General features: G+C 36.9%; 1 protein-coding gene across 8 annotated transcripts in view; it reads left to right on the top strand.

Moving 5' to 3' along the window:
* Positions 1–22785, top strand: part of INPP4B (inositol polyphosphate-4-phosphatase type II B) — a 958716-nt gene extending 935931 nt beyond the window's left edge. For all 8 annotated transcript variants that reach the window (XM_072621124.1, XM_072621125.1, XM_072621132.1 and 5 more), the window contains one exon: positions 15426–22785. In XM_072621124.1, coding sequence (XP_072477225.1) covers positions 15426–15558 — 133 coding nt within the window. In that variant the 3' untranslated portion in view covers positions 15559–22785. The remainder of the gene's footprint in view (positions 1–15425) is intronic.
* The last annotated feature ends 4435 nt before the right edge of the window (positions 22786–27220 follow it).

The following is a 27220-nucleotide window of genomic DNA, read 5'->3' as shown; positions in this document are numbered from 1 at the left end:
TGTAAAGTGCTTAGCAATGCATCTGGCCGTAGTATGCATTTAATAAATGCTTGTTCCCCTTCCCCTTCTTGAATTTGGGAAGAAATATGGAGGAAAAGTTGTCTGACTTTTTTTCTTATTTTGCTTTTATTTGTCGACAAGTTGGGAATATTTTTAAAGCTCCTCAGAGATCCATGGGGCATCCTCTCCCTTTCTAGCCAGTAGCCCCCTGGTCAGTGACTTAGATTAATTTGAGCTGCTTTTGAAAGTTTTCTTGGTGCTTTTTGCTTTCACTCTAGTTATTTCCTCCTATACCAGTAAGCAAAACCAGGAGATGCTGCAGCCATCCTATCTGACAGCATGGGCCACGATCTATACTCACAGTTCTCATTTCTGTACGTAGAGAGGTCAGTTCCATTCATTTCAAAGAATTTGTGTTGTATCTTATCAGTCTCTCTCAAAGCAAGTAAACTTTGATTCTCTGGTGTACCCTCTGTAAAGACATATAGAAGTTTGTGGACTCCACAGAGTGTAGATATTTATAATTCAGTCACTGGGGGAACCAGGATTCTTGTCAATATGTTTGTCTCTTTTCCCAAGTGCAGATCACAACCCCTCTTTTGAGGTGGGAGCTGGGTGCCACAGTAGATAGATCACTGGGCCTGAAGTCAAGAAGCTCTGAGTTCAAATCCAGTCTTAGATACTTACTAGCTGTGTGACCCTGGATAAGTCACTTAATCTCCGCCTCCATTCAAATTGGTCTGCCTCCATTTCTTCAGCTGTAGAATGGGCTTAATGATAACACCCAGCTCCTGGGGCTGTTGTGAAGATCAAATGAGATATATTTATAAAATATTTAGTATGGTACCTGGCATAGTTCAGACACTTCAATACTTGTTCCCTTTTGCCTCCCTTCTGTGACTTTATAGACTGTCTTCAAGAGTGGCTGAAAATCTCACCCTAAACCAAGCTGGTGACGAATTTGTCATTCTAGCTAGACTAGTCTTTGGACACACACACACACACACACACACACACGCACCATGTGTGTGTATATAAATATACATATATACACATATGTGTATATATACATATATAAATACGTGTGTATACATATATTCGTATATACACACATATATTAACATACAATTATACATGTGTGTGTTTATATATGTGTATGTATATATATGTATCTGTATATACACATACACACAGAATTGTAGGGGAAAAATATTTTTAAATAACTTAAATCATTCTTGATCTCATCCAAACTAATTTAACTCTTTAATCCTTTCTCATTGGATCTATCTTCTGTCCTTTGAATCACTGCTGTTGCTTCATTCTGTAGCCTCTTCAGTTTCTTTTTAAAAATTCAGAGATCAAAACTGGACAGAGTTCTCTAAGGGTAAGAGAGGACTGCCTCCTAGATTTGATTCTATCATCTGAGCAGGCATGTGGTGCTTTACAAGGATTAGAAGTTATTCCTCAGCTGACGTACATAGTATCCAATACTTTCGCCCCTACTCAGCTCTTCCACCTTGTTTCAAGAATTGCGCACCTTCTCTCTCTCTTCAGAGGGTAACTGTGTCAAGAGCTTCACTATTTAGTGTGCAACTTCCCAAGGAAGATGAGATGCCTTGCTTCCCAAAACCTTTATAAAAGAGAAACAAAATGAAATGCGAGAGGATGGTACCAACAAAAAATTAAAGAAAAGAGATTCATAGAAAAAGGAGAGAGAAAATGAACAAAAAAGATAGATATATGAAGATAAAAAGATATTATTTATGTATCTATAGATTTGGATGAAAGAAGTCTAAGGGTGACATCAAGAGAAATCTACATGGATCTAAATCTGTAGACATAAAGATATTTATGCAGATATAGATATATCTTTCTACACCTATGCTTACATATGTGTCTATATGGATGTAGATATCTATAGTTATCTTTTTAAATGTCTATATAAATATATTCTATAAAGATATATCTAGAGGGACATATATCTACATCTATGTCTGTATCTCTATCTTCTATATCTCTTTCATCTGTATCTACATATATGTGTGTTATATCACATATATATTTCAATACCTATTTAGCTCTATCTACGCCTCTATATTCTATATATCTACATCTATCTATTTATCTATCTATGTCTACATTCTCTCTCTCTCTCTCTCTCTCTCTCTCTCTCTCTCTCTCTCTCTCTCTCTCTCTCTCATTATATATAAACCTGGACCTTTGAGTTCAGTGATATAGGAAATTTCCTCTCTTGTTACACTCTGCACCACTGTTACTAGCAGTCAGCAAAGATTTCTCAAATACCAGCTATATATTGGACTAGAACACTGGAGATACAAATGTAAAAATGAAGCAGTCACTCTTCTCAAGGAGTTCGTGTTCTGTCTGGAGAGACAACATGGGCATAAACAAATATAGAGAGAATAGTTACACATACATAAGGAAGAAGATCACTAGCAGTGGCATTCAAGAAAAGCTTTATATCTTGAATGACAAGAGATATCTGATGAAGCAAATTCCTACAGAACTTCAACTCAAGTCTTTCTGACTCCGAAGTGAATACATTCTCTAATATACCATGTGTCCCACCAGCAGAAAAATATAGGCAAGAAGGAAAGGAAAATGGCATCCCACTTAGTGCCCTGTCTTTATTTGCCATATTTATTCAGGCTATCAAAGTAATACATATCTTCAGAGTGTCAAAGATCTTTAGAATCTTAGATTTGAAATGGATCTTCAAGGTAAATTGGTCCAACTTCCCAGTATGATGAAGGAATCCTACTGCACTGTCCCTGACAGGTGATCACCCAGCCTTGGCTTAAGTTTATACAGTGACAAAGAGTTACTACCTCAGAAAGCAAATCATCCCATTAGTTAGAAAATTCAACTTTCTATGGAATCCCTATCTGCCTCTTTATAGTTTCTACCAGTTTTTCTTAGTTCTACCCTTTGAGGATGAGTGAAATAAGTCCCATCCCTTTTCTACATATACTAACACATTTTCACTAAATTTTCTCTTCTTCAGATTATTTCCTGAGTTATTTCAACTGTTCTGCCTATGGCTAATATATGTACCAGGCTCTGTGCATTCCTAATTGTCCCTATCTGCACACATTGTGATCCAGCCTCCACCCTAACCCCACCCCACCACCTAAATGAAATCTCATGCTAAGAATGAACCTGATTGTGGATGTGGCTAACTAGGCTGAATGTAGATAGACAAGATCCTCCATTTCCTCAGAGATATGACTTTTCCTAAGGTAGCTTATGGTTATTCTTAACCTTGGCCATTAAGGTGAGAAAATTTCCATGAACTAGAGAATCCAAGCATGTCTCCTTATAGTAAATTTCTAATTTGTAGGATTCCCTTATTGACTGACCTTGATAGATTCCATTCCACTATCTTTGATTGATTCTGAATTGTAAGATGCAACTATCTATGACACAAGCTATCATGTGATTAGGGACAAAAGAGAGATAGAAAGGTCTAAAATAAAGAAGGAAGAGGGAGAGATGTTTTTCAGCCTGGTGATCAGGAAAAGCTTTCTTGGAAAGATGGATATTGAGGGAAAATAAGGGTTCCATCAGGCAGAGAAGGGGAGGTCTGTACTTAGAACATAAAATGAGAAGAGGGTAGGATAAGATCTGGGAACAGGTAATAGATCAGTTGACAGGAACTAGAATACATGAAGATAAGTAGCATGAATTAAAGCTGAAAAGGTAGGTTGGAGTCAGGGTGAAAAATAATTGATATTATTCTCTAGGCCCTAAGGAGCCACTGAAGCAGTAGGGTTGGAGATTAGCAAGGAAGATAAAAGGACAAGGGTTTCCTTAGGGTAAGGCATTGATTTTTTTTATGATTGATTATAGGACAGAATCTTAACAAGAAATTCTTGAGCTCAGATTTAATTGGAATAAATTCACTGTTGGGGGAGGATGCATAAAGCTCATCTACAAGGGTCACCTGCCTTCCAGGTGCAGTTACTCTGGCGGAAAGGATGGCCCATTCCTGAGAGGATATGTCCTGTGTTCCTTACCTAGCCACCAGCCAGCAATCTCCTGTAGGAGGCAGAGGAAGGAATTTGAAGCAGAAAAGCTGTCAAGTGGTGGTGGTGCCATTCCAAGAATAGATGAGGGAATACATTTTAAAGAGCAAAAGACTGAAAATGATTGAACAAAACAGCATTTCATTCATTTGAAAACATTATTCTTAGAAATTTTCCATTGGCTTTGGCATGCTGACTGTCAAATACAATCATAACGCTATAAGTGATTAAGAAAATATTTTCTATTACTTTAAAAGTTTGCAAAGTATATTGCACAGAGGGTATATGCTACTAGAGCAATAGTAGTTTAGAATTACACCAGAGTTTTTGGGATGAGCTGTATTAGTTCATCCTAGGAAGCAGATACTATATACATTATTTTGTTGTCCAGCTGTTTCAGCCATGTCCAATTCTTTATGGCCCCACTTGGGCCTTTCATGGCAAAGATACTGGAAAGGTTTGTCATTTCCTTCTCCAGCTCATTTTACAAATGAAGAACATTATTTTACAGATGTTTACAGAGGCAAACAGGGTTAAGTGACTTGCCCAGGGTCACACAGTCAGTAAGTGTCTGAGGCCAGATTTGAACTGAGGAAGATGAGTCTTCCTGACTTTAGGCCTGAAGCTCTATGCAGCTCATATACTCCCTAGCTGCTCATCCTCATTTTATCAATGAGGAAACTGAGGCTTAGAAAGGATTTGGCCAAGTTTATACACCTAGTAATAATGCAACTCGAAGAATAATAGTTGCTTTTGTTTTTAAGAGAGGGGAATTGTTAAGTATGGAATCTTGGAAGGGGAGAGATTTCTAGGTATAATAACATTCGAGGTGTCACCACCCCTGTAAATAACTGCAATAGATTAGAGACAGAAGTCTTGGAAGTATAACAAACTAACATTTCAGGGTTGTTATAAGTCCATGCCAAGATAATAACAGGACTTGGGGTGGGGAAGAAGTCTGAGCAAGAGAAAATGAGGGCATGAACTATAATGGTGACATTGAATTAGAAAGAAGAGAATGAATTCATGGTCAATTTCTCCTTTTGCCACTTATTAGCTGTGTGACCTTAGGCAGATCACTTAATCCTTCTGTAAACTGAGCAGGTTAAACTAAATGAACCCAAGCATCCTTTAGAGCTCTAAATCATGACCTCTGATCTATAAATGTAAGAGGAATTTTAGCATCAGAGCTGTCAGGAAGACAAACAGAATGGGAGAAGTCAGACATGATAGCTGGATCTCAAGCCTAAGAACTAGAAAGACAGAATTGCTATTCACATAGAGAAGGCATAGTGAGGTTAGTGAGGGTTAGGTTTGGGGAGAGAATTGAGAGAGGAGAAAGGATAAATTTATTTTATAGTAACAGATGATAGTTGGCAAGAAAAATATGGTGGGTTTTTTTTCTATATCACATTTCACTGTTAACTTTCCTAATATATTAAGGGATTCACTTGAGCAAAAGATTAAGAATGCCTATGTCTGGGATCAACAGAGGAAAAAGGAAGAGATGACCTCGCCGAGCAATTCCCTTAGCTGAGTTTGTGCAGTTGCTGACAGAAAGAAAAGAACAATAGGGAAATAGAGGCCAATCAAGCCCATTGAGCAGCCAGTCTTTTCTGCAGAATTAGCCTGTCATGATGCCAGATCCGTGTTTCAGAGTAAGACTTTAGGGTTTTGCCATTTTGACTTTCACTCTTTGAACTGATGGATCAGACAAGAACCCATTCATTACATTTGCTCGGACCCTATGCTCCTTGAAGACAGGGACTGCTTTTTCTCTAGAGCTTAGACCCTGAAGCTCATGAAGTGTTTATTAAATGTTTGTTGAATTGGCAAGAATTATCAACAGGTAACTGGAAACCATTGCCCCCACAGGCCTGTACAGGTCAAGTACACAGATACAACCTTCTGTGCTTTGCTTACCCAAAGAGCATCTAATAACTGTAGCTAACAATTATGTTGCATTTTCAGAGCATTTTGCAAGACAGCTAATTAATGATTCCTCATAGTTCCCTGGTGGATACATTATTAATAGAGCTGCTTAACAGCTCCTTTGCATTTTTCCATTTACAAAGTACTTAAGAGTTCAAGATTTGTTCCAGCAGGGTATGACCACCTGTATCATTCCCCCTGTGAAACCTAGGGCAGAGCCCTCATCGATTCCCTGACTCATGCCGGGCAATGGGGCTTTCATGAAACTCCAATCTCCGCAGTCCGTCTTCTGTCAGTTCCTGCCATGGGCTTTTAAGAACAAGCAGGTGATAGTGATTATGTGTGAGACACTTTCTTAAATTTATCATTGTCTCTAGAGACCAAAGTCTGAAAAGAACAAATTAATCAATTTCAGAACTGCCTCCTCCCTTTTTGCTTTTTACTAATTTTCACTTAGCAGGCATATCAAAGAAGTTTTATTCATCCTGATAACCATATTTTTTTTTTAAAAAGACCATAGATGTAGCATTCTTTCCCAGGCTCTAGTACTCTCTGAAGCCGCGGCATAGATCCATGAAGAAAAATAGCCAAGAATAATATATTAGAGAAAAAAAAGATTTCCAGAGGCTCTCAGTTTCATAGGTGTGGCTGATAAAGAGTTCATCCTTACCTTACCATCAACAAATAAAATGGCATTATATTTCAAAATAGATATTAATAAAAAGTAATAAATGTACTGAAATGCATTGATAGAGGACATTTCCTTATCTCATTAATAAAATCACAGGTCCAATCCCTAACCTTGTTAATAAAATCTTAGAATTATAATGCTGCCTAGACTTATGACCATCTCTTTTGGACTTTAAGGAAAGAAATGTGAGCTTCTATTACTCATTGTCGGGCAGTGGAAGCATAGTGAAAAGGGCATTAGTAAAGCAGTAGAAGGCTATATAGTAAACTTGCTGTTTTAAAAGGGCTCAGTAATGCAGAGTTCCAGTTCAGCACCATCACTGTGGACAAGTCCATTAGTCTGGTGTTGGAGCTTGTCAACCAACAGTAACCTTTGAGATCATGAAATCAAACCTCCTCACTTTAAGATGAGGCAACCATTGGAGACTTCAGGTATAAGATGATAGGATTAAATTAAATATTTGTAAAGTCCTCTCTAGCTCCAAAATTCTCCTGTTCTATGGAGTCAAGTTTTGTAGATCCATACCCAGCTTTTCTGATCCATTTAGCTGAGTTGATGAAATGCTGCAGATGAAGTCAATAAGATCTAGATTCAGATCTGACTTCAGTCTAGACAAGCCTGAGTCTCAGTTTCCTAATGTGTAAAATGGGGACAGGTTGGTGAGAGGATCAAATGAGATAGTTTTGTAAGATGTTTAGTCCAATGCCTGGCAGACGACAGATTAATAAATATTTACCCCTTCCTTCCTTCCCCCTCTTCCCTATGATTTTGGCACCATGTTCAGTATTGCCAGCAGAATGGATAAAGAGGCGCTAAACATTTAATATTTTGATGGCCCCTGGAACATTCATTTTGCCTTAATGTTAACCCTGAATTATTTTCCATATTCTCCAGAATAAGATTTTTCTGTTTTCCTTATTGTTGTTTGTTTGGTCCAGCCCTCTATGGTTTTGATGAGGGCTGGAAGGGATGGGGTTAAGACCCCACAAAGACCAGGGTACCAAGGGCAGATTGCCTGGAGAATTCAGACTTAAGCATGGTTGAGGTCAAGGTAAAGATTTATTACACTTTTCAGCGAGCAAAAGTTCTTAGGAAACCTGCAACCTTAGAGGGATACAGGTAAAGTTTATATGGGATATTCTATAGTGAAACATGTGCCAAATACGTTAACTAGGTGTTTTGGGGTGGAATTAGGGAGTGGTTAAGGAGTGGTCAGTTCTTAAAGGAACATGCACTTTTGGTATCTATTGTGCAGTTATTTTACCCAAAATTCACTGGTAAATAGCGCTGGGGTGGAAGAGGGGGTTGCTACCTGGAGGTGTGGTTTTAGGCCTGAAATGTCACTAAGTCAACTAGTGGTCAGGGCTGGCTCAGAAATACCAGGTTGCTCTCATCAGTGTCTTGTTAGACAAGGTAAATGTAAGGGAATATACGTATGTCTAAGTCTAGAATACATAGAACTGGTCAGTGAGTAATAATTGTCGCTATGACCCAGTGCATAGTCAGTTCAGTCAGTACATAGTTGGTTCATATTAATAAGTTCTACAGGTGCAGCTGGCTGCTGTAGCAGGAAGGGAGATAACAGTTGTTGCTGGGGGAGGCTGTGTCCTTGGCCTGGGGAGAAACTGCCTGGGAGAGTGATTTGAGGCTAGGGAGAAATGTGATTTTTAAAGAGAAATGTGATTTTAGAATTGGGGCCCAAGCACATGCACCCAGGCACCCATCATTAACACATATCTCCACTCACTTTAACTAAAATTTTTATTTATGCCTGTTATGTACAAAGCACTATGGTGGATGTTAGATGTACAAAGACAAACACAAAATAATTTCTGACCTCAAGGAGCTTACATTATAACGAGGAGATAAGGAAAGACTTCCTCATAGGGGATACTTGGGATCCAGGAAATTATTTTCTCCAAGACATTTTAATGTCTGTATTCCAATATAACTGATTCCTGTAATATTCCTAGATATTTTTACTTGCATTTAAAGACATCATTCTGAGAAGGAAGGGGTCCATAGGCTTCTTCAAATGCCAAGGGAGCAAAGTGATCTTTCAACTCTTTTTAGAGATGGTAATAAATTCCAAGTAATTATAAAATAGGCCTAAGGTAGAAGAGACCAACTGACCATCGGGCAGTGTCATAGAAGGAGAAGGCTATATAGAAGACTTACTGTTTTAAAATGATTCATTTTTCACAGAAACCATAGTCTAAGACAGAGTGTTTTTCTACCACTACAATATCCAGATTAAATGAGGGGAGGGAGAATCAATCATCCAGATGGATTGTTTGAAATAAAATTTCAATGGTCACTTACTTTTATTCACAAAAACACTGATTGGGAGTGAGAGATGAGAGAGAGGGAAAAAACTGCAAACAGATTATTCTCTTTCTAGATAAGCCAGGTCATCTATGTATTGTCATTCCCTGAATGAGAGAGTGTAAGTGACTTGTCCAGGATCACAGAAGTAGAATCAGACTGTCTCACTTTGGTTCCAGTGTTCTTTCCATTAGGGCAGGCTGTCCATCAATAACAACTAAAAGTTCCAAACAAAAGGAGAGAAAGAATTAACTTAAGCATGAAGTGTGTGTGCGGAGAGGAGGGGGCATTGCCAAGGTGGATGAGGAAGAGACAAGAGAAGACAGTACTAATATCTAAGAACTGAACTGAATACTATCATAGGATCACACATTTAGTATCCTATAGAACCTTAGAAGCCATCTAGTAGAATTACATTTGAGGAAAATGAGACCCAGAGACATTGTGATTTGCCCAAGTAAGCACAGGTAGTTGACAGAGCTGAGAGACTTAACTTTAGGTGATCAAACTCTTGAACTAGAAGGGTACTGAGAAGCCAGATCATCCAACCTCATCCTTGAACAGCTGAGGAAATTGAGTCTCCTGAACAAGGTATCAGTCCCAAGTAGGATAGACACTCTGAAAGTTTATGAAGCCAAAATGAAAGGAGTACTTTGGAGTTGACATTTTTTCCAACTCAGGCAGCTTTCCCCATTCTGAGCTCTCTTTATTCTAAGACCTTATATGTTCCACTTGTATGCCCTAGAAAGACCTATATGGTGGCAGCTATTCCTGCTGACTTGTGCTGCCCCCACAGGCACAGGGAAAGCTCATCCCAGAGTCAGAGCTAGGATGCATCTGTAGTGTTCTACCTGCAGTGACATCCCCAGAACTGTGCATGGTTGCCATACAAAGAACACACTGATGTTTTTTCCTAGAAGGCTCACTTTACTTGGGTAAAGCCTTCTTTATAAGTGTCCCAAAGGGCTTTTTGGCCTTGGAACAAAACTATGAATGAAGTGAATGAACTGTGAATGAACAGAAGATGTATTTGTTTTCAGTTTTACTCTTGGTAACCACATTCCCTTTTCTCTTTCTATTCCTCTAAGCTATGCATGCCAACTTCTTAACTTCTTCCCCTCCCCCTAGTTTCCTTTTCCCTCATCTCCTTCCCTCAATTAGATATTACCATTCTGGTGTCCCAGGTCCTCAGTGATCTACTGGATGCCTGGTTAGCTTATGTGATAAACTAATCTGAACAATAACATTGGTCTCTTTTGGCTCTGAATCTATGGACCTGCTCATGCCTGATAATGGGTTATTGGGTAATCATTTTCCAGGGAACAGGACAGAATAGCTGTTTTGTTTCCTAGTCATTTTCCCCTTTGTTTCTCTTTCCTTCCTTTCTTTTTTTTCAAGGCTGTCAAGTTGCGTTTGTATCTTTTCTTAGATTTAGGAGGTAAAATAGTTCAATCCCTGTTTATAGTTTTTGTATAGCTGATATAATTGGCCTCCTGTACTTGAGGCAAGAGACTGAGTTGTAGGAGGTACTAGGCCCTGAAGAAACTTGTCTAGGGTAAGAAGAGAACAGACATTTCATCTGAGACTGAAGGCTTTTTCCTTCCTGATCAAAGCCTCTGACTGTAAATTGAGAAGGGGAAGGAGTCCCAGAGATGTCCTGGGTATTTATATGAAGCAACAAAACCAGTTATACTGAGACCGACCTGTGTCCAGGTTTCTCACAGTTATACTGGAGGTGGTATTTCTACTAAAACCAAATATTCGTCTGCTTATCCAGTATCGATTTGATTTCCATCTGGCCCTTTAACAGGCACCCAAATGATTTCCAGTCCTCCTATCCCTACTGTTAAGATCCGTAAGTTTCCAGAAGGAACTAGGATTCTCTTCACCTCATTAGTTTCCAATTCTTTTCCCTAAAAATTTAAGAAGTTGAGAAAACCCAGAATTTTAGTTGTGTGCAGGAGGTAAATCAATGGTTGATATCATGTAAGGGGGTTCATCACTGAAGCTTTTTGATGCCTGTGCATTATAAGGTCTTAAAGACTATGTCAATGGAACACAAGTTCTGGCTAGTGTTACCTAGCTGGAAAAGCTGTGTTTCCAGGCTCAGCAACAGGCAGTTTTGGAGATCTGAGAACATAAGTTCAGAAAGACTACTCAGCAACTGAACCACAGTGATGAATTTGTTGCCTACAACCACTTACAAAGACCATTTGCTAAGCTGCAGAGGCGCTGGGAGTTAGTAGAATGAGAAGAAATACAGACAACATTATACATACTTTTGAGTGAAAAAATGAATGAAAAAGTATTAAGTGCCTACTATGTAACAGGCACTGTGCTAGGTGCTCAGTATTCAAATGCAAAAGTGAGATAATCCCTGCTGTCAAGGAACTTGTGTTCTAATTCTAGGATTCACCATATAGGAAAGTGGTAGCCAGGGAAGAGATTTTTTTAATCTGAGAAGTGAAAAGAATGGTGAATGGAACCATTGACCTATCTATTTTAACACTCTTCCCAAAACCAATCATAGTAATGATGTAATTAGGGGGAAGAAGAATGTGCCCAGCAGCAGAATAGAAGGCAAAGTGCCACCATTGACTTATAATGTTGGGCTAGCTAGATGTAGCGGCTTAGGAACATTTTTACTCACTCAGCAATCAGGAGAGCACAGTCCAAGGGCAGGGTTCCATAGCTGGGTGAATTATCTCACAGTAATGGGGAAGAAACTGTGTAATGATCTGGAATTGGAAGATGTAGTGTTTTTCATGGGAAACAGCAAGTGAACCAGTCTGACTGGCTTATACAGTATGTGATGGGAAATAATACAACTAACCCAAGTCTGAAATAATTTTTTAAAATCGGAAAAGTCTGAAAGATAATAGTGTAAAGAGCATTGATTTTGGAGCAAGGGACTTGGCTTCATCTCTTGTCTCTGTCACTTACACATTTGCAATAGGCATGTCACTTAACATCTCTGGTCCTCATTGTAAAATGAATTTAAAATGAGTTTCCTCCTCGGTAAAATGAGGGTGTTATACTTGATGGACTCTATGGTCACTTCTACCCCTCGTCTATGATCCTTTGAAAATAATTTATGAAAGGCTTTAAATGACAGAAAGAGAAGTTCGTATTCAGCAGAGAATGACTTGGCCAGATCTGTGCTTTAAGAAGATTACAAGATTATTTCAGATTTCCACATGATCAGTTTGAATGAACCATGGCAGAAGATTGCCCAAATGTGATCCTTAGTATGGTTGAACATGCTGTATTTGGTTTTTGCCTTTACATTGCAACTAGGACATTCGTTCTATGAATACACCTTTTTTGAATATTCCACCTGCCCTTAAATTTGCCACAATCTATAGTAAATCACTATGTCAAACCCCAGGGAAACAAAAGCGAAATGAGATGTAGTCTGTAGCTTCAGGGATCTGACAGTCTAATTTATGTTAGGATATGTTTGTTTGTTTGTTTGTTTTTTTAAGCCAACTTTTTATAAAAAGGCCATAACTAAGATTACATGAACAACAATGTGAATAAACACATTGGAGACAGGAAGATCATATGATTATTGGATCATAGCTCTAGAGCTGAAAGGGACCCTCAGAGGCTACCAAGTCCTATCCTTTTATAAATTATGAGAAGTTAAGTGACTTACCCAGAGTCATACAGCTAATAAGTATCTTAGGCAGAATTTGAATCCAATGTCTTCCTGACTCTTAGACCAGCACTTTAATCACTACACCAAGCCACCTCTGTGGTCAGAGTATTAATTACAGTAACCCAATTGATTGACGATGGGAACCTCAACTAAGATGTTTTCAATGAGAATGGATTCAAAGAAGAAACAGATATAAGAGATATTGTGGAGCTGAAATTCTTAAGACTTGACAACTTGTTGGATGTGGGGCTTGAGAGAAAAGGAGGAATTGGAGATATCTATAAAGTCTTGACCCTGGAAGATTGGGAACGTACTGTTAGCTTTCAACATAAATAAGAAAGATGCAGAGTTGATCAGGGGGGCAAAGTGAAAGGGGGTAGGGGAGGAAGGATTGAATTTGGGATGCGGTCTTTCAGGGAAAAGTGGAATATCCATCAGGAGGCAAGAAACAGTTCAAAGTATGGAAGTAGGACTCTAGGATGAGGTCAGGGACAGAATTCAGATATTGGCATCATCTGCGTAGAGGTGTTCATTGAGGCCATCCAACACTGGAAATTAAATTCCTCTCTTCTAGTGCCTCAGGAAGCTCATGTTAAACATATTTCACTTTAGTGAAGTCGGATGAACAAGGGGTGACCTGATTGGACCCTGTGTTTGATAAAAATTAAGCCATTGCCACTTCGCGACGAACACCAATGGCGTTATCAGTTCAATTTTATCCAATCCAATTCTGCACACGTTTATTAAGCATCTGCTTTGTGCAGGTCACAGATCTTTCACAAAAGCTCCAAAGCATTTTTTTTTTTGACAAATCATTTGCGTCTCTTTGAGCTCATTATATAAAAAGTTGTGGGTTTGCATGAACTAGTGTGAAAATGTGCCATAAACATCAGCTTGCAGACTCTGTATCCCTGCTTTCCTCTATTTCATTCTCCTCTTTTTTAAAAGAAGGGCTTTCCTCATTTATTTTTTCCTTCGAACTAATCCATGACTTGCTTTTATCCCTGAAGTTGTGCTGATTTGTGCTGTGATGAGCTTTTGCTTCTAAACTGCATGTAGAACTTCAAGGCACATTAAAATTAGCAGGAGATTTCTCTCCTCCTTCCTCAAAGAGAGAAAGCACTCCTGGCACTGTGCCGCCTATCCTTCCGCCACTCCACATAATACAAGGGCTGCATTTGGAATTGTTTTATAGAGAGCCATCCCTGAAATAACTATCATGTGTGTTGTCAGAATTCCTAAGTGTTGATTTTCTTTGCTGTGTGAATGCTCTCCTCTTCTTTTTTTCCCTCCATCCCCTAACTTTCCCTGTTTAACAGCAGACAAATCCAGGGAGTACTGAATGAATCGGATGATCCCGAAACAGGCTGTCTAATTGATAACAAGCCAACTTCTCGTCACTTCTATCCAGTCGCCTTGCTGCTTGTCAGCTCACACCTGCTGGTTGTGTGGCTCATTTTAAGTCTTGCTTTACTACTAGCCAAATATCAATAAGTTTCACTTTTCTGTTCCTTTCTTTTCTACAAATGGCAACAAACTTTAAACTGAGGAGGGGGGTGGGGGGATCCTGTGATATTTCTACATTTTCAGATCCACAGAATTTAAAATACAAATGTTGGAATTGTACAGTGTCAGTTTTTTGTTTGTTTTATTTTCTTAAAAAATCTAAGAGGTACTATGCATTCAGTGAATTGTTCTTTCTTTTTGTTCTGGAGAAACTTTTCCCATCGTTTATGAGCCCAAAAAGAAAAAAAAGGTATAGCTAACTTAATGTCTTATAAATAAGACAAAAAGCTTGAAGATCCAAGCCTCCTTTTCCTTCCAATTAAATGAATCTAAAGAAACTGAAACTGATTTTGCACAACACAATCGAACTCTGAAACAGGTCCTATTGATGTGGGAATGTGTAGCATTAATTTTCGTACCGCTACCTTCATCATTGTCTTCAGCTGACCGGCCAGACCTTCCATTTGATTTGCCCTTAACTGGTTGGTCATGTCATTTCTTTGCTGCAACTAAGCCGCTTCTGTCAAGTCACCCTAAGGAGACAAAACTGAGTTCTGTTTTGGTAATTGAATTTATCTGTTTGTAACTGTTATTTTCGTTAATTTCTTTTCCAAATCACTTTTCTATTCTTTTTAACAGAGTCTTACTTGTGTCTCGATGCACCACTTTGAGCATTTGTGACTTTTGTACTGTCTGTGAACAAGCCCCCTCCCTTTATAAAGCAGAGACTTGGATCAGGCTGTTTGGAAAGCCATGTTCACTTTTTTCATTGCACAGCTTAACATACCGAAATCAAATGGAGATAAAACTTTCCTTTAGAAAATCTATTGGGCCAGACTTAATCAATGCCTTATTCCTAGAACCTGCTTCTTTAGGGCTACATAGAGATATTAATGTGTTTTTAAAAGACTGAGAAATTAATTTGTGGGAAGAAAGATATATAAAAGGCAGATATATTTCTGAAACTAAAGTAAAGGTGTATTGTGAAGTCAATTATATTTAAAAAGTCTATTAAAATTTAAATATATGTTAAGGCAAAGAATTTAATCATCTCTTTCTGAGGGCAATAATGGTATTGGGCCTGGCCTTGTATTTAATTTTGTAAGATGTATCATCCCTTGTGGGGAAAAAACAAAAAGAAAAATGTAGAGTTGAATCTTTGTTATTTTTACTTGGACTGTTGCTGCAACTCTGCATTGAACAAATAAAAAACATATTTATTTATTCTGTGTTTCATGAAGTTGTGCTTTTTCCTTTTTACCAGAGAAGGATGCCGCATAGAGAATGTTATGAAGAATATCAAATGCAGAAAATATGCATTCAACATGCTACAACTGATGGCTTTCCCCAAGTACTACAGACCACCCGAGGGGACATACGGAAAAGCTGACTCATAAACTTCCCCCACTGTACACAGGAACACAAATACGTCTCAACTGCATAATATACACTTTTTTGGGGTCATGAATGGGGGATGTGCACAAATCTAGAATTACTTGAATTACTTATTAATACAATCAGTTTTAAGGTGAACTAAGAGCTGTTGCCAATTATTCTGGGGATTAAAGGGAGGGGAGGGGACGTATTCTACAGAGTGTTCTATCTCTAGACTCTAAGTACAAGAATATCCTAAGATTCAAGGCATTCGTTTTGACTGAGTGTTTAGCATTCATTCGGGAGGCTTCTACCTTGGAAACATGGTATTTGAATGAGAAATTTTCAGAAAAAATTTGCTAATTTGCCACAAGAGATACTCATTATGTCATCAGAAAACTCCATAAGAGTCTTGTTTCTGGTAAAAAGTTCTCACTGAATACTGGTAAAAAGGACGTCCTGGGGTGCTACGAGAAAAATAACTTCTGTCCCAAAGTGGGTATATGCACACTGCTATTAAAACAGAAAAATACTTCCACAGAAAGGTTCTCTAGAAGGTGAACCCCTGTTTCAAACACTCCCTGTGAAATCTGCCAGTGGCCTGTGTACGTACAGAACATATAATACTCCAAAGGGCCTGGACCTTTTTGCTCCTAGGGTGGATAGTTGCAAAGCAAATAGCAAGACACATGATGTCAGGAGGAGTGGTCCCCCTTTCCAGGTCAAATCACCCATTATGCTGATGCCAGATGAACTCCCTAGAGGAACTAGCTAACCAAACCACGACTACAACAAACAAACAAACATCTGGAGTTTGACTAGAGGGGAGGAAGAAGGCCCTCCTGCAGCTTCCTATTTTCCCTTAGTATTGGTGCTTCCTACACGCTAAGCTCAGTTGTTTCTCCTTGCTCAGACACCAGAAGTGATGCCATTGACTTCAAACCACCCTGAACTAGTCAGCTGTGATGACCCCAAGGGGGGGAGCAGGTAACCTTTTTGGTGTCATGGCCCATTTGGCAGTCTGGTGGAGACTACAGACTTGTTGTCTTTAAAATGAAAATTTTTAAATGCACAAAATAAAACATATAGGATTGCAAAGGAAACAACTATAGTGAGATATAGTTGTCAAGATATTTAAAAAAGCAAGTTTGCAGAGCCACAGTTAAGAACTCCTTGATTTGGAGCCAAAGTAGATTTTTTTTCCAATTGAAATTTCAAGAAAAGTTTAATACAGGTAGGCTGCTATTGCTCAAATGGAAAATTCCCAAGTAACTAATCTCTTCTGGGGTCTTAGATTCGGTGAAAGGTGTTAAAAATGAGCAAAGTACCTCCAATAGTAGGTTCCTAAGAACTTACTATAAATGTATAAATTATATATACTGTATAAAATGTAGGGATATGCCTTTTTAGACATGGGTAATATTTTCTGCAGGATAATATGAAACAGGTTTCATTTCCATCTGTATATCAAATATCTGTATATATTGTTCTAGTGGAAGCTAACAATTCAAAGGCTCCTACAGATGGAAAGAACTTTAGAGGATGCGTTTTATCCAATTTGATATGTTAAAAAGCATCTAGTTCAAAACTGAACCCCAGAGAGGTTAAATCAGGTGGCATAGCTTGGGTTATTTGTCCAAGTTTACAATGTCAAAGCTGTGGCTACAGTTAGAGTCATGACTCTAAATCTATTGCTGGCAGCTGCTCCCTGAGGAAAGAGCACAGGTCATTTTAGGGGAGTGAACCATTGTCATTGAGCCTGAGGCCCAGATTCCAACAAGTTGAAAAAAAAACATTTATTGATATTTTTGATTTGAAGTTGTCCTGTTTCCCAGAAATAGATGCTTCACAGAGGCTTAGCCTTTAAAACTGGCACATTCCTAAGGACTTATCAGATAGAAATGTCCAATGTTAATATACGTCAACTGTGGACTTCAGAGTAACCCGGTTTGTAACTTTTTCTTGTAATATGGACATTTTTGTTAACCTGGTAAAACCTACAGATCCCTTCTCTGAATAATCTTTAAAACAAAATATATAGGATTATAAAGGAAACTGATTATATGGAATTACAATTATTAAACTTTTTAAAATCAAGTTCGTGAACCCCAGATTAAGAACTCTTATTTCCAGGGGTCAAATACATGTCATATTTAGGATCATGGAAGACAAAAGTGTCTAATACTATTATCTTGCCCTGGAAATCGGTCTGACTTGACAGTCAACATTTACTAGCTTTTGAGCCATGCATCAGTTCCACTCAATATTTTGGCTTATGAGCTGAAGCATTGTAAAAACATTAGTGCTTCATCCCTCAAGTCTGTTGACAGGCTCATTGTGCAATTAACCACTGGGCAACCTTCTAGCAGGAAGCTACTAGCTCCATACCTATTGATTGAAGCCCCCAGTCTTCCCTGATATTGGCTACCTTCCAATGGTGCTAATCCATGGTATTGATAGGAATACTCATATGGATGAGATGGCACTTCCATAGACTTGTTGGAGCATCTGTGGCAGCACATCCTTGTGTTGTGGTATGGTGTAAAATCCATAGGGATGTTTTGAGTAATAGCTCCTATATTCATGGATTAAAAAAAAAAAAAAACAAGATAAAATAGGTTGATATAATGGGTCTCATATTGGATGCTTGTAAAAGCTCTTGTTTCCAATATGTTCTAGTACCATGCTCAAAGGAGCAAACTATGGCCCAAAGTTGAGAAGACCTCCATGTATTGCTTGTATTATTGATGATCAAATACATTGTCCTTTTTCCCCTTTAGAAAGTGAAATATATGTTTGACATGGGGATGGCAGAGAAAATCTCTGACTTACTTTCTTTTTTGTCCAGACTTATATGGTTTCATTGGTGTGAGGAGGTCCCTGGTCTGGAAAGTCTCTCTAACAATGCAGATCAATGCAGCTTGCAATCTGAAACAGTTGTCTGGGACACTAGGAGGTTTAATGATTTTGCTGTGATCCCGTTGTTAATGTGCCAAAAGGCAGATCTTGAACTCTGATCTTCTGGATCACTCTATCTTTTCAGTCATACTGTTTGACCTGATAAGCCATGTTTAATACTTTCAAACTATGAAAGGAAATTTATTTTTCATTAAATTATTATTTCCTACTTCAGTTCATAGATGCTACTTCAATGGTCTCCAACCAGACAGTCATATATATGTCTCATTATTCGATATAGGTTTCACACTTTTATTACTATAGAATCCTATCAGTTCCTTTACATCATAGGAAAATTGAGTGCCTTTCTATATTTCTGCTCAGACCAAATGTGAATACTTTTTTAAAGTAGAGTTTATCATAAAAATTCAGTGTTAGTTCCAACAAAGATTTTCTTCCATTGCTGACAAACATTTCAAAACATATCTCAGGAAACCATTTTTTTCTCTTTCTTTGATTCCACAGGCATTCTCCACCCTGTCCCTACAGGTTTTTAAATCAAAGAGGAAATGTCAAGTAAATATTTTGGAGCATTTTTAAGCTTCCTTTTTAAAGGTATCTTCAAGGAATCCTTTCCTAGTCTGATATTTGTCCTGCAGAAATCATTGACTCTTAGAAGTACTGCTTGAGAGCTGGGAGGATAATGAGATCATAGATTAGGACTCATTTTACAGACACTGAAAATGAGATGAAGTGACTTGCATGAGGTCACAACATGTAGCAAGTAGAGGAACTCAAACCTAGGTTCTCTGACTCCAAATTCAGCACTCTTTCCAATGAAAGAAGTAATCATATAATGCTATATTTGGACCATGATGTCCATGATCTCTACCCTTACACATACCACAGTTCCCAGAAAAAACTAATTAATTCTTCCCTGGTTATCTAAAAGGAGCTAGAAAAAGTATAATATAGAGCAGAAACATACATGTGATCAATTCAGGGACAATCAAGAGGTTTGGTTTTTGTTTTTCTGGAAACTCCCCCTTTGAACAGTCAAATATATCTGTTTGAACCATATATAAAGTGCATTTGAACTCAATTGTCCAGACTGTATGTAGGTTTGCTCTGATTGACCGTGTCACAACCAAAATAACTAATTGATTTAGGTAAAAATGTAGTTAAAACTGTAATTTGATCAAATTGACAAGAATCACAGAATCTCAGAATGAGATGGAACTTCAATGACCACTTAGTCTAGAAGGAAACACTAGTTTATACCTACCACATTGTTACTAAGACTGATTGAAGACGTCACGGGAAAGGGAATCCACTTTCCTTTAACTGCCTGCCTGGTTAGGTCAGGTTCATAATGCAGAACTCAATGAATGCATCATCTTAATCTTCCTTTCTATGTGAGTCCTTTTCTTCTCTCCAATAAGTCAGTCATTTTGTATAAAATGAAACAAGTTACCAATAAAAGTTACTATACATTAATGCACAAAACTGTAATTGTAGGTGAGAAATCAACCTTCTGGTTTGATTTTAATGATAAACTGAAGGCCAGCAGGACAACATTATGGATATAGTCTTTCTTCCACAGTTGTTTAGATAATTTCCTAGGTTTTTTATATATTCAATGCCATTTTAGATGGTTATGTCACTTTTTCATGTTATAGTGGATAGTACCATTGTCCTAAGAGTCAGGAAGACCTGAATTCAAATCTGGCTTCAGAACATTTACAAGGTTATGTGACCGTGGGCAAGTCACTTAAGCCTGTTTGCCTCAGTTTCCTCATCTGTAAAATGAGCTGGAGAAGGAAATGGAAAATCAGCCCAATATCCTTGCCAGGAATGTCCCAAATGGGGTCCCAAAGAGTCAGACATGACTAAAATGATTTAATACCAATAATAAGCCTGAGCAAATCATTTCACTGCTCTAGGCCTTAGTATCTTTCAGGAAGAGTTTGGACTGAAAGATCCTTTAAGGTCCCTCCTGTTCTAAATCTACGATTCTATGAGCCTAGGTAACAAGTAACAAAATACTAAGAATTACATAAAACAGTATGTTACATGTGAATGCACACATACGTATAATAGCAACTGTTTGAAAATTGCTTCAAAAAAGAGAAAATAAAATTACTTCAAACTCAGCAATTCCTTTCAATGGAATAAGACTTTTAAAAAATGTAATTTTTGATCTTGTTTTAATGAATTCCATTAGAAAAAATGCCTATGACTAATACTGATGTTTGATTACCCTTAATGATCATGCCATAGAGACACTTGGTAGCATTCCCCAATTTTGTCTCTCTCTAATATTGTAATAATGGAAGTTATAGCAATTAGAATGAACATGTTACACATGAACAAGGAAACAGAAGTGAAAAAAGGCTCTCCCTGCACAGTCTTTGGGATGTGAATTTTTATGTTAGCCTGCTTAGCATTTGCTACAAGTTGGGGAAAAAATAGCATATTAGGTTGCTCAGCCTCTAAAAAATAAGAGATCAATCGCTGCTCACACTGTTGGTTTACGCAAATTAAACTCTGGAAATCTGCTAAATCACCCCAGATGTTGTAGGTGCTTGATCTCCAAGAAGTGCAGGGTCTCATTTGTTTAGCTCAATAGATATGGTGTCCTCTGTAATCTCTGAGGAAATAAATTAACTTTTATCACTGGGTTTAAAATCTAGTTGGAGAAAAACTGTGATCAGCAGTTACCCAGTGAGGCAAATATGTTGAGCACAAGGCATTCCTAATAGCTGGGAGGTTTAAAAAAATTATAGGCTACAGAAAAGAATGATTTGCTGTGATATGTGTAGTTGGCAGCCAGTTCTGAAATGATTTCACATCACTGCGGCATATCCATAACCCAAACAAGCCAGGCATTTTCCATATTGATGCTTCTGTGTTTTCTAAAGGGGATTGCAAGAGCACAGACTATATGGATTTTGTATTTCTTCTTATTAATGGGAGCTCTGTGTCCAAACAGATGATACCAATAAGGACAAAGCCTTATAAAATAGGGGAAGTGAAATGAATGTTTAAGGTAAATCATTACTTGGCTATTAAAGATTTTGGAATTTTGAGGTTCATCTCTACACTTGTAGAACATAGCAACCATTCTTTGAATTTTGTTATCAAAGAAGATACAGATACAGCCTAAAACATTTGCATTCTGAAAGTAATAAGTTCTTTCTGTCTAAGCATATATGTCTAGGCTATATTCTACGCATAGATATAAGGTACAGGCAAGCATATGGAAAATGTAAAAATGGTACAAAATAGAAACCATCATATTTCTCTACATAATCACTTACCCTGAATATGAGAAAGAAGAAATGACCCTTTTCAGGTTTAAAATTTAATACATAGAAAGAAATGAAAGCTATGGTTACCACTTAGGAGTAACAACCAGAAATAAAAAAAAAGAAAACAGAAAGAGCCAGTAAAAGACATCAGAGAAGACATGACTTATTCCTTTCCCTGAATATGAAAGAGAAGAAATGACCCTGTGTAAGGTTAGATTTTAACATACAGAAAGAAATAAGAGAACTCTGGTTAACAATTAGGAATGATAACCAGGAAAAAAACATGAAGAACCAGTAGAAGACATCCCTGATGGTGGAATGAATTAGTATGTTAAGACAGATCTGATTTCATAGGTCTCCCTATCGCAAGTTGGGTTCATTAAGATGGAGGATCTTAACAGCCTATCAGATAATCAATCATGGTGCCTTTCAAGCAAAAAAGATTCACAGTCACTCTATGAATCTAACTTACTCTCAGAAAGTCCCTCACTAGCAAGATCCATTTATAATGGTCTCTGATTAATGGCCTTGTACATGTCAGTAGACTGGGATTTAGGGTTAAGATCAATTTCTTTAAATCTACTTCACTGCCAATATTAGTCTTGCATTCAGTTTGTAATCCAAAGTTGTATTGTACATTAAGGATGCTAATTTGTAGGAGAGTGTAGATATCCCATCATCAGGATCACTTCACTCATCAATGTTCCCTTTCCATGTTATGTACACAACCTTCTGTACATACATACTCTGGAATGGATATTTTGTTACTTCTTATTTTGCCCTATACCCACTTTTCTGATTCTTGTGGTACTATCCAAAAGGCTGCTTTGGCCCTTGTTATCCCTTTGGATTATCCTTCTATTCCAGTAGAACTGACGATGTGTATTTCTTCCTTAAAGAATGATGCACAGATACCTAGACCAAGTCCTTCTCATTGATATTTTAGAAACTCTTATTATTTTTGTTTTGTTCTGTGTAAACCATATTCATTGTACACTGTGTGTATATTTTTGTTTAAATAAATGTGACTTTTATTTTTTACGTTTCTGCCTTTTTTTCCTCTATTTTCAAATGCACCATTTCTTTTTCCATTTTCATCAAAGTAGCATGGGAGGTGTCCCAAAAGTCTTGGTGTAGTTTTAAGCTATTAAAGTGTACAGCTAATTAAAGGTATTAAATGTTAAAACTGCACTAAAACTTTTGAGATGCTCTGTATGTAAAGGTTATCTAATTTCAGAAAATGAGTCATAGCAATGCCTTAAGATGTATAAACTACTTTTCTGCCAGCCTGCAGCTGGGACATTCTGCATTTAGTAGGAGAAAGTTCCTTTATCTTTGTGCCCATGAAGAGATATTAAAAGATTCAGTTCAATTCCACATATCTGCTCTGTGGCAGGCCTTTCTAGGTACTTTGGCTGCAAAGACAAAAATCAAAAAGTCTTTGCCCTCTAGGTACCAATACTGTTCTTTTAGAACATGCTTCCATAACCTTGACATTTATCCATTCAGCAAGTATAAAGACAAAATTCATTTATTTGACGCACACAAGGTCAAAATTTATTCAATAAATTTTGAACTGAATTTTCCATTCATTTGCAATGTAAGGACCTCATGGAAGGGATTTAAATCCCTTTAAAGGAGGGATTTAAACATGGCACAATATTATTGCACAAATAGCTGGTGGGTTATTTAGCCCAGGTCAGTTGCATGGTTTATTCATTACAGAGTATCACTTCTTGGTTCATGCAATGGTAGGCATTGACAATAGAAGCCATATTTTCAAAGGGTGACATCTAACATTGATTCCGATGGAAAATGAAAGCTGCGCTCAGCCCTGTCATTGCTCTCGAGATAAAGATGTCTTAAGTGTATCTTTCAAAATCAGCCCACACTTGCATCTATGAGGTTTTTCTAATGATGAAGGTTTTCTGAAAGTTCTATACTTGCCCATCTTTCTCTTCCTACATTATTGAAATTTAACTTACCAGTGCTTAGATGAAACACAATGAGCTTCCTCAGAATGATGTCGGGTGTTCCTCAGTGATCCCATTGTGGCAGAAGGAACCCTGGGGTACTTTTATATTTCAGAGTATACATCATTCAATGGCATTGGAAAAATTCTCCCAACCCCACAGAGGGGAGGAAAATCTCAGAGCCAGATTCATACCGGGCTAAGGGATAGGCTCACTAGCAACATGAAATTCCCTAGATATTGCTGGAATTTGTGTACCTCTTCTGTGGAAACCCTTTCTCACCTACATTTCCTTGAAGAATGTACAGCCACACTTCAGTGCTACTATTCTGTAGCATTTAATTGAAATGGGCATTCAAGGCAATTGAATGGCTAGTTGAAATCTATATATTAATAATGCTATGCTGGGCTTAAGGGCTTTATTATCCAGTTAATTGACTTGATTCTTTATTTAGACATATCAGTACAACTTTATGCTTATATATGTGTGTATGTGCATATGTGTATATACACACATACATGTATATAATGCATATTGTATATAATATATCCAAATATAATATGTGTATATGTATATATACATATATAATTTAATAGTAGTAAGTGGCAGTAATAGCTCACTTGTCAAGAAGTCACTTAGGGGGAAATAGAAATACTATTTTTTTAAAAATAGACACAAGAACCTAAAAAATGTAAGAGTTTGGGGCAATTTAGCTTTGAGGCAAATAACTCTTTATAAAGGAATATCCATTTATTACAAGACAGCACAGTAAGTGGTGATTATAATAATTACCCTGACTCATCAACTAAAAATTCAACTATGTTCAGTTAATCTTTGGCAAACTATGTTTAAAAAAGCTTGAAAGTGTGGAACCGCTGTTAGAAGAATCCCCTCCAAAATGGTTAAAATAAAGTTTTGGCATTTCAAAAGGCAAGCTTCAGTTTACCTAGACATGTGAGGAACATCCCATTCCCTACTGGTATTATATAAGATGTGTTACTATTAGTTATATGTCAGAAAATATCAATATTATTTTGAAAGACTGTTTCGATTATTTCCAAAACATAAAATGTTGAAGAAAAAAGGATGATTGTTCTAGTTTTCTGATCAGCCCTGGTCCAACGAGTACCATCAGATGAGAACATATAAACTAGAAAAATCAAACTGTAAGAACCGAAATTATGCCAAAGTGTGACTCTTGCTTTTCTAGGTTCCTGCTTTTTAAGACCATTGAATGCAAAATATCATACATGTCACTGGTAAGTAGTGCAGGGGATTGGGAAAAAAAGATTAGAGAGAGGAAAACTTGGTATGTTCAGAAATATTTATTATCTGAAGATTTTATTGCCTGATGTGCCAAGCTGCTTTAGATTATAGTCACGTGTGCCAAGCAATGCTTGTCATTTTCCATAAGAACCCATCCTTTTCAAATTTTTCTTGTTCAGTCAACAGTTGTTGGAACATGGTGTAATGGAAGGAGGCCTTGACTTGAAGACTGAGGGAAAGTCATAGAATGTAAGAGGTAGAAGGGGCCATAAATGTCACCTTTCTAGCTTTAAAGATGACACTAGTACTCAGAACTATTCATTGACTTGTGAGAATTCATATAGAAATCAAACCCAAGACATCTGACAGGAATAGCCCTCTATTTTTGATACAATCCTTCTGGATAAAAGTCCTATTCTTTGCTAGCCATGTGACCTGGAGCAAGCTGTCCTACATCCTGGACCCCCAGTTTCAATATGGCTATGTGTGTATACATATGATAATGGTATTTTATAGGACTTTTATAAGATTTGAAATGTAAAACCGTAGGTACATGTGTGTAACTATTGAATTATGTCACCATTATACTCAATTGTAGCAGGTAGCTAGATGGCACAGTAGATAGAAGTTGTACATGAAGTGAGGAAGACCTGAGTTTAAATCCTGCCCCAGACACGTTAGCTAACCTTTCAGCTTATTCCAATGAGATTTATCTAATTTTGTCCCTTTTGTTGAGAAAGCAGAATGGTTGCTATGCAAGTAATGCTACTACCTCAAAGTAATAGTCATAGGGGTCCATAAAAGAAATAATAACTTTTACTTTGCTAAATATATTATATTAACATATAATATAAATATGCTATATATAAAATATAATAAAATATACCCCTATGAAGGAAACATTACAGCAGTAGTATTATTGTGATTAGCAGGGGAATGGATATAAATGTGCTAATGTGGTGGAGGGAAGATGCCTAAGTTAATCAGTTATTATTAATAAAACATAAGTTATTTAGTACAATTCTTTTTTAATAAAATGGAGGCAGGAGGAGAGAGGCAAAAAATATTTTGAAGAATATATTTATAGAAGTGGAGAGAAGTATATAATATCAAAGCAAAATTCTTATCTAGGATATGAGGAGAGTGGGAAAATGTAAATGTAAAATTAAAATCTGTTAAAAATTAATAATAAAAACTCAAGAACTATGCCCAATTTTGTAAATAAGACATGAATATAGAGTAATTCTAGAGAATTAAGCTGGATCATACTCTATAATGACAAAATAAATAATAGAAGAAATAGTTTAGGCAAAATATTGAACAATCATACTTGAACATAAATGCATTGAATTCCCCAATAAAAATAAAATGTATTACCGAAGGCATTAAAACTACAATCTATTGTGTTGCCTGCAAGAAATATGGATTTAAAATGAGAGGGAGAAATAAAATTTGCTATACTTCAGCTGACATATAAGAATAATGAATTCTATTTATAATATTGAACATAAATGAAATCAAATTAGAAATTATTAAGTGCAAAAACCATGGGAATTGTATATTTAAAGAAACCATGGACCATGGTGAACAAATATCAATATTAAATAAAGAGAAATTTATGTCATATAACTGCATTTTTAAAGGAAAAATCAACTGTTTTGCAAAAAGATTTCAACAGAAAAAAGTAGTTCTAAGGCTTCAATGTTTCATTCCTTGAATATGACAAAATCAAGTAGATAAGCAAATATGAACTTCTAGACTTAAACAGACTTAAACTATTTGAAAAATTTACATAAGGACAGCTGGAAATTTAGTTTTCATTCAAATGTTTGTAGAGCTTTAGTAAAAATTGGCATCCCCTATGGTGGAACTCTTAACTTGAGGTTCATGAACTTGTTTTATTGTAATATTTTAACAAATGTATTTCAATACAATTGATTTATTTCTTAATCATATGTATTTTATTTTAAGTATTTAAAAAACAATACTCTAAGATGGAGTTCATCAGATTTAACAGAATGCTCAACGAATCTATGACACAAAAAAACTAATCTCTGCTCTAACTCATAAAAACGCATAAAGATATTCATAAAGGCAGAAAATTTAGATACTGTCATTGTAGAGGCAAAAATAAAAAATAAAAACGACTAGTAGAAGTAGGCCAAGATAAGGTCTAAAAACAAGAAATGCCAAATTATGTTTTACCAAAGACCAAAACTGACAATTAAAATTACATG

This window comes from Notamacropus eugenii, chromosome 6, assembly GCF_028372415.1.
Source record: "Notamacropus eugenii isolate mMacEug1 chromosome 6, mMacEug1.pri_v2, whole genome shotgun sequence".
Lineage (NCBI taxonomy): Eukaryota > Metazoa > Chordata > Mammalia > Diprotodontia > Macropodidae > Notamacropus > Notamacropus eugenii.
This window is presented reverse-complemented; position numbering and strand designations above follow the sequence as displayed.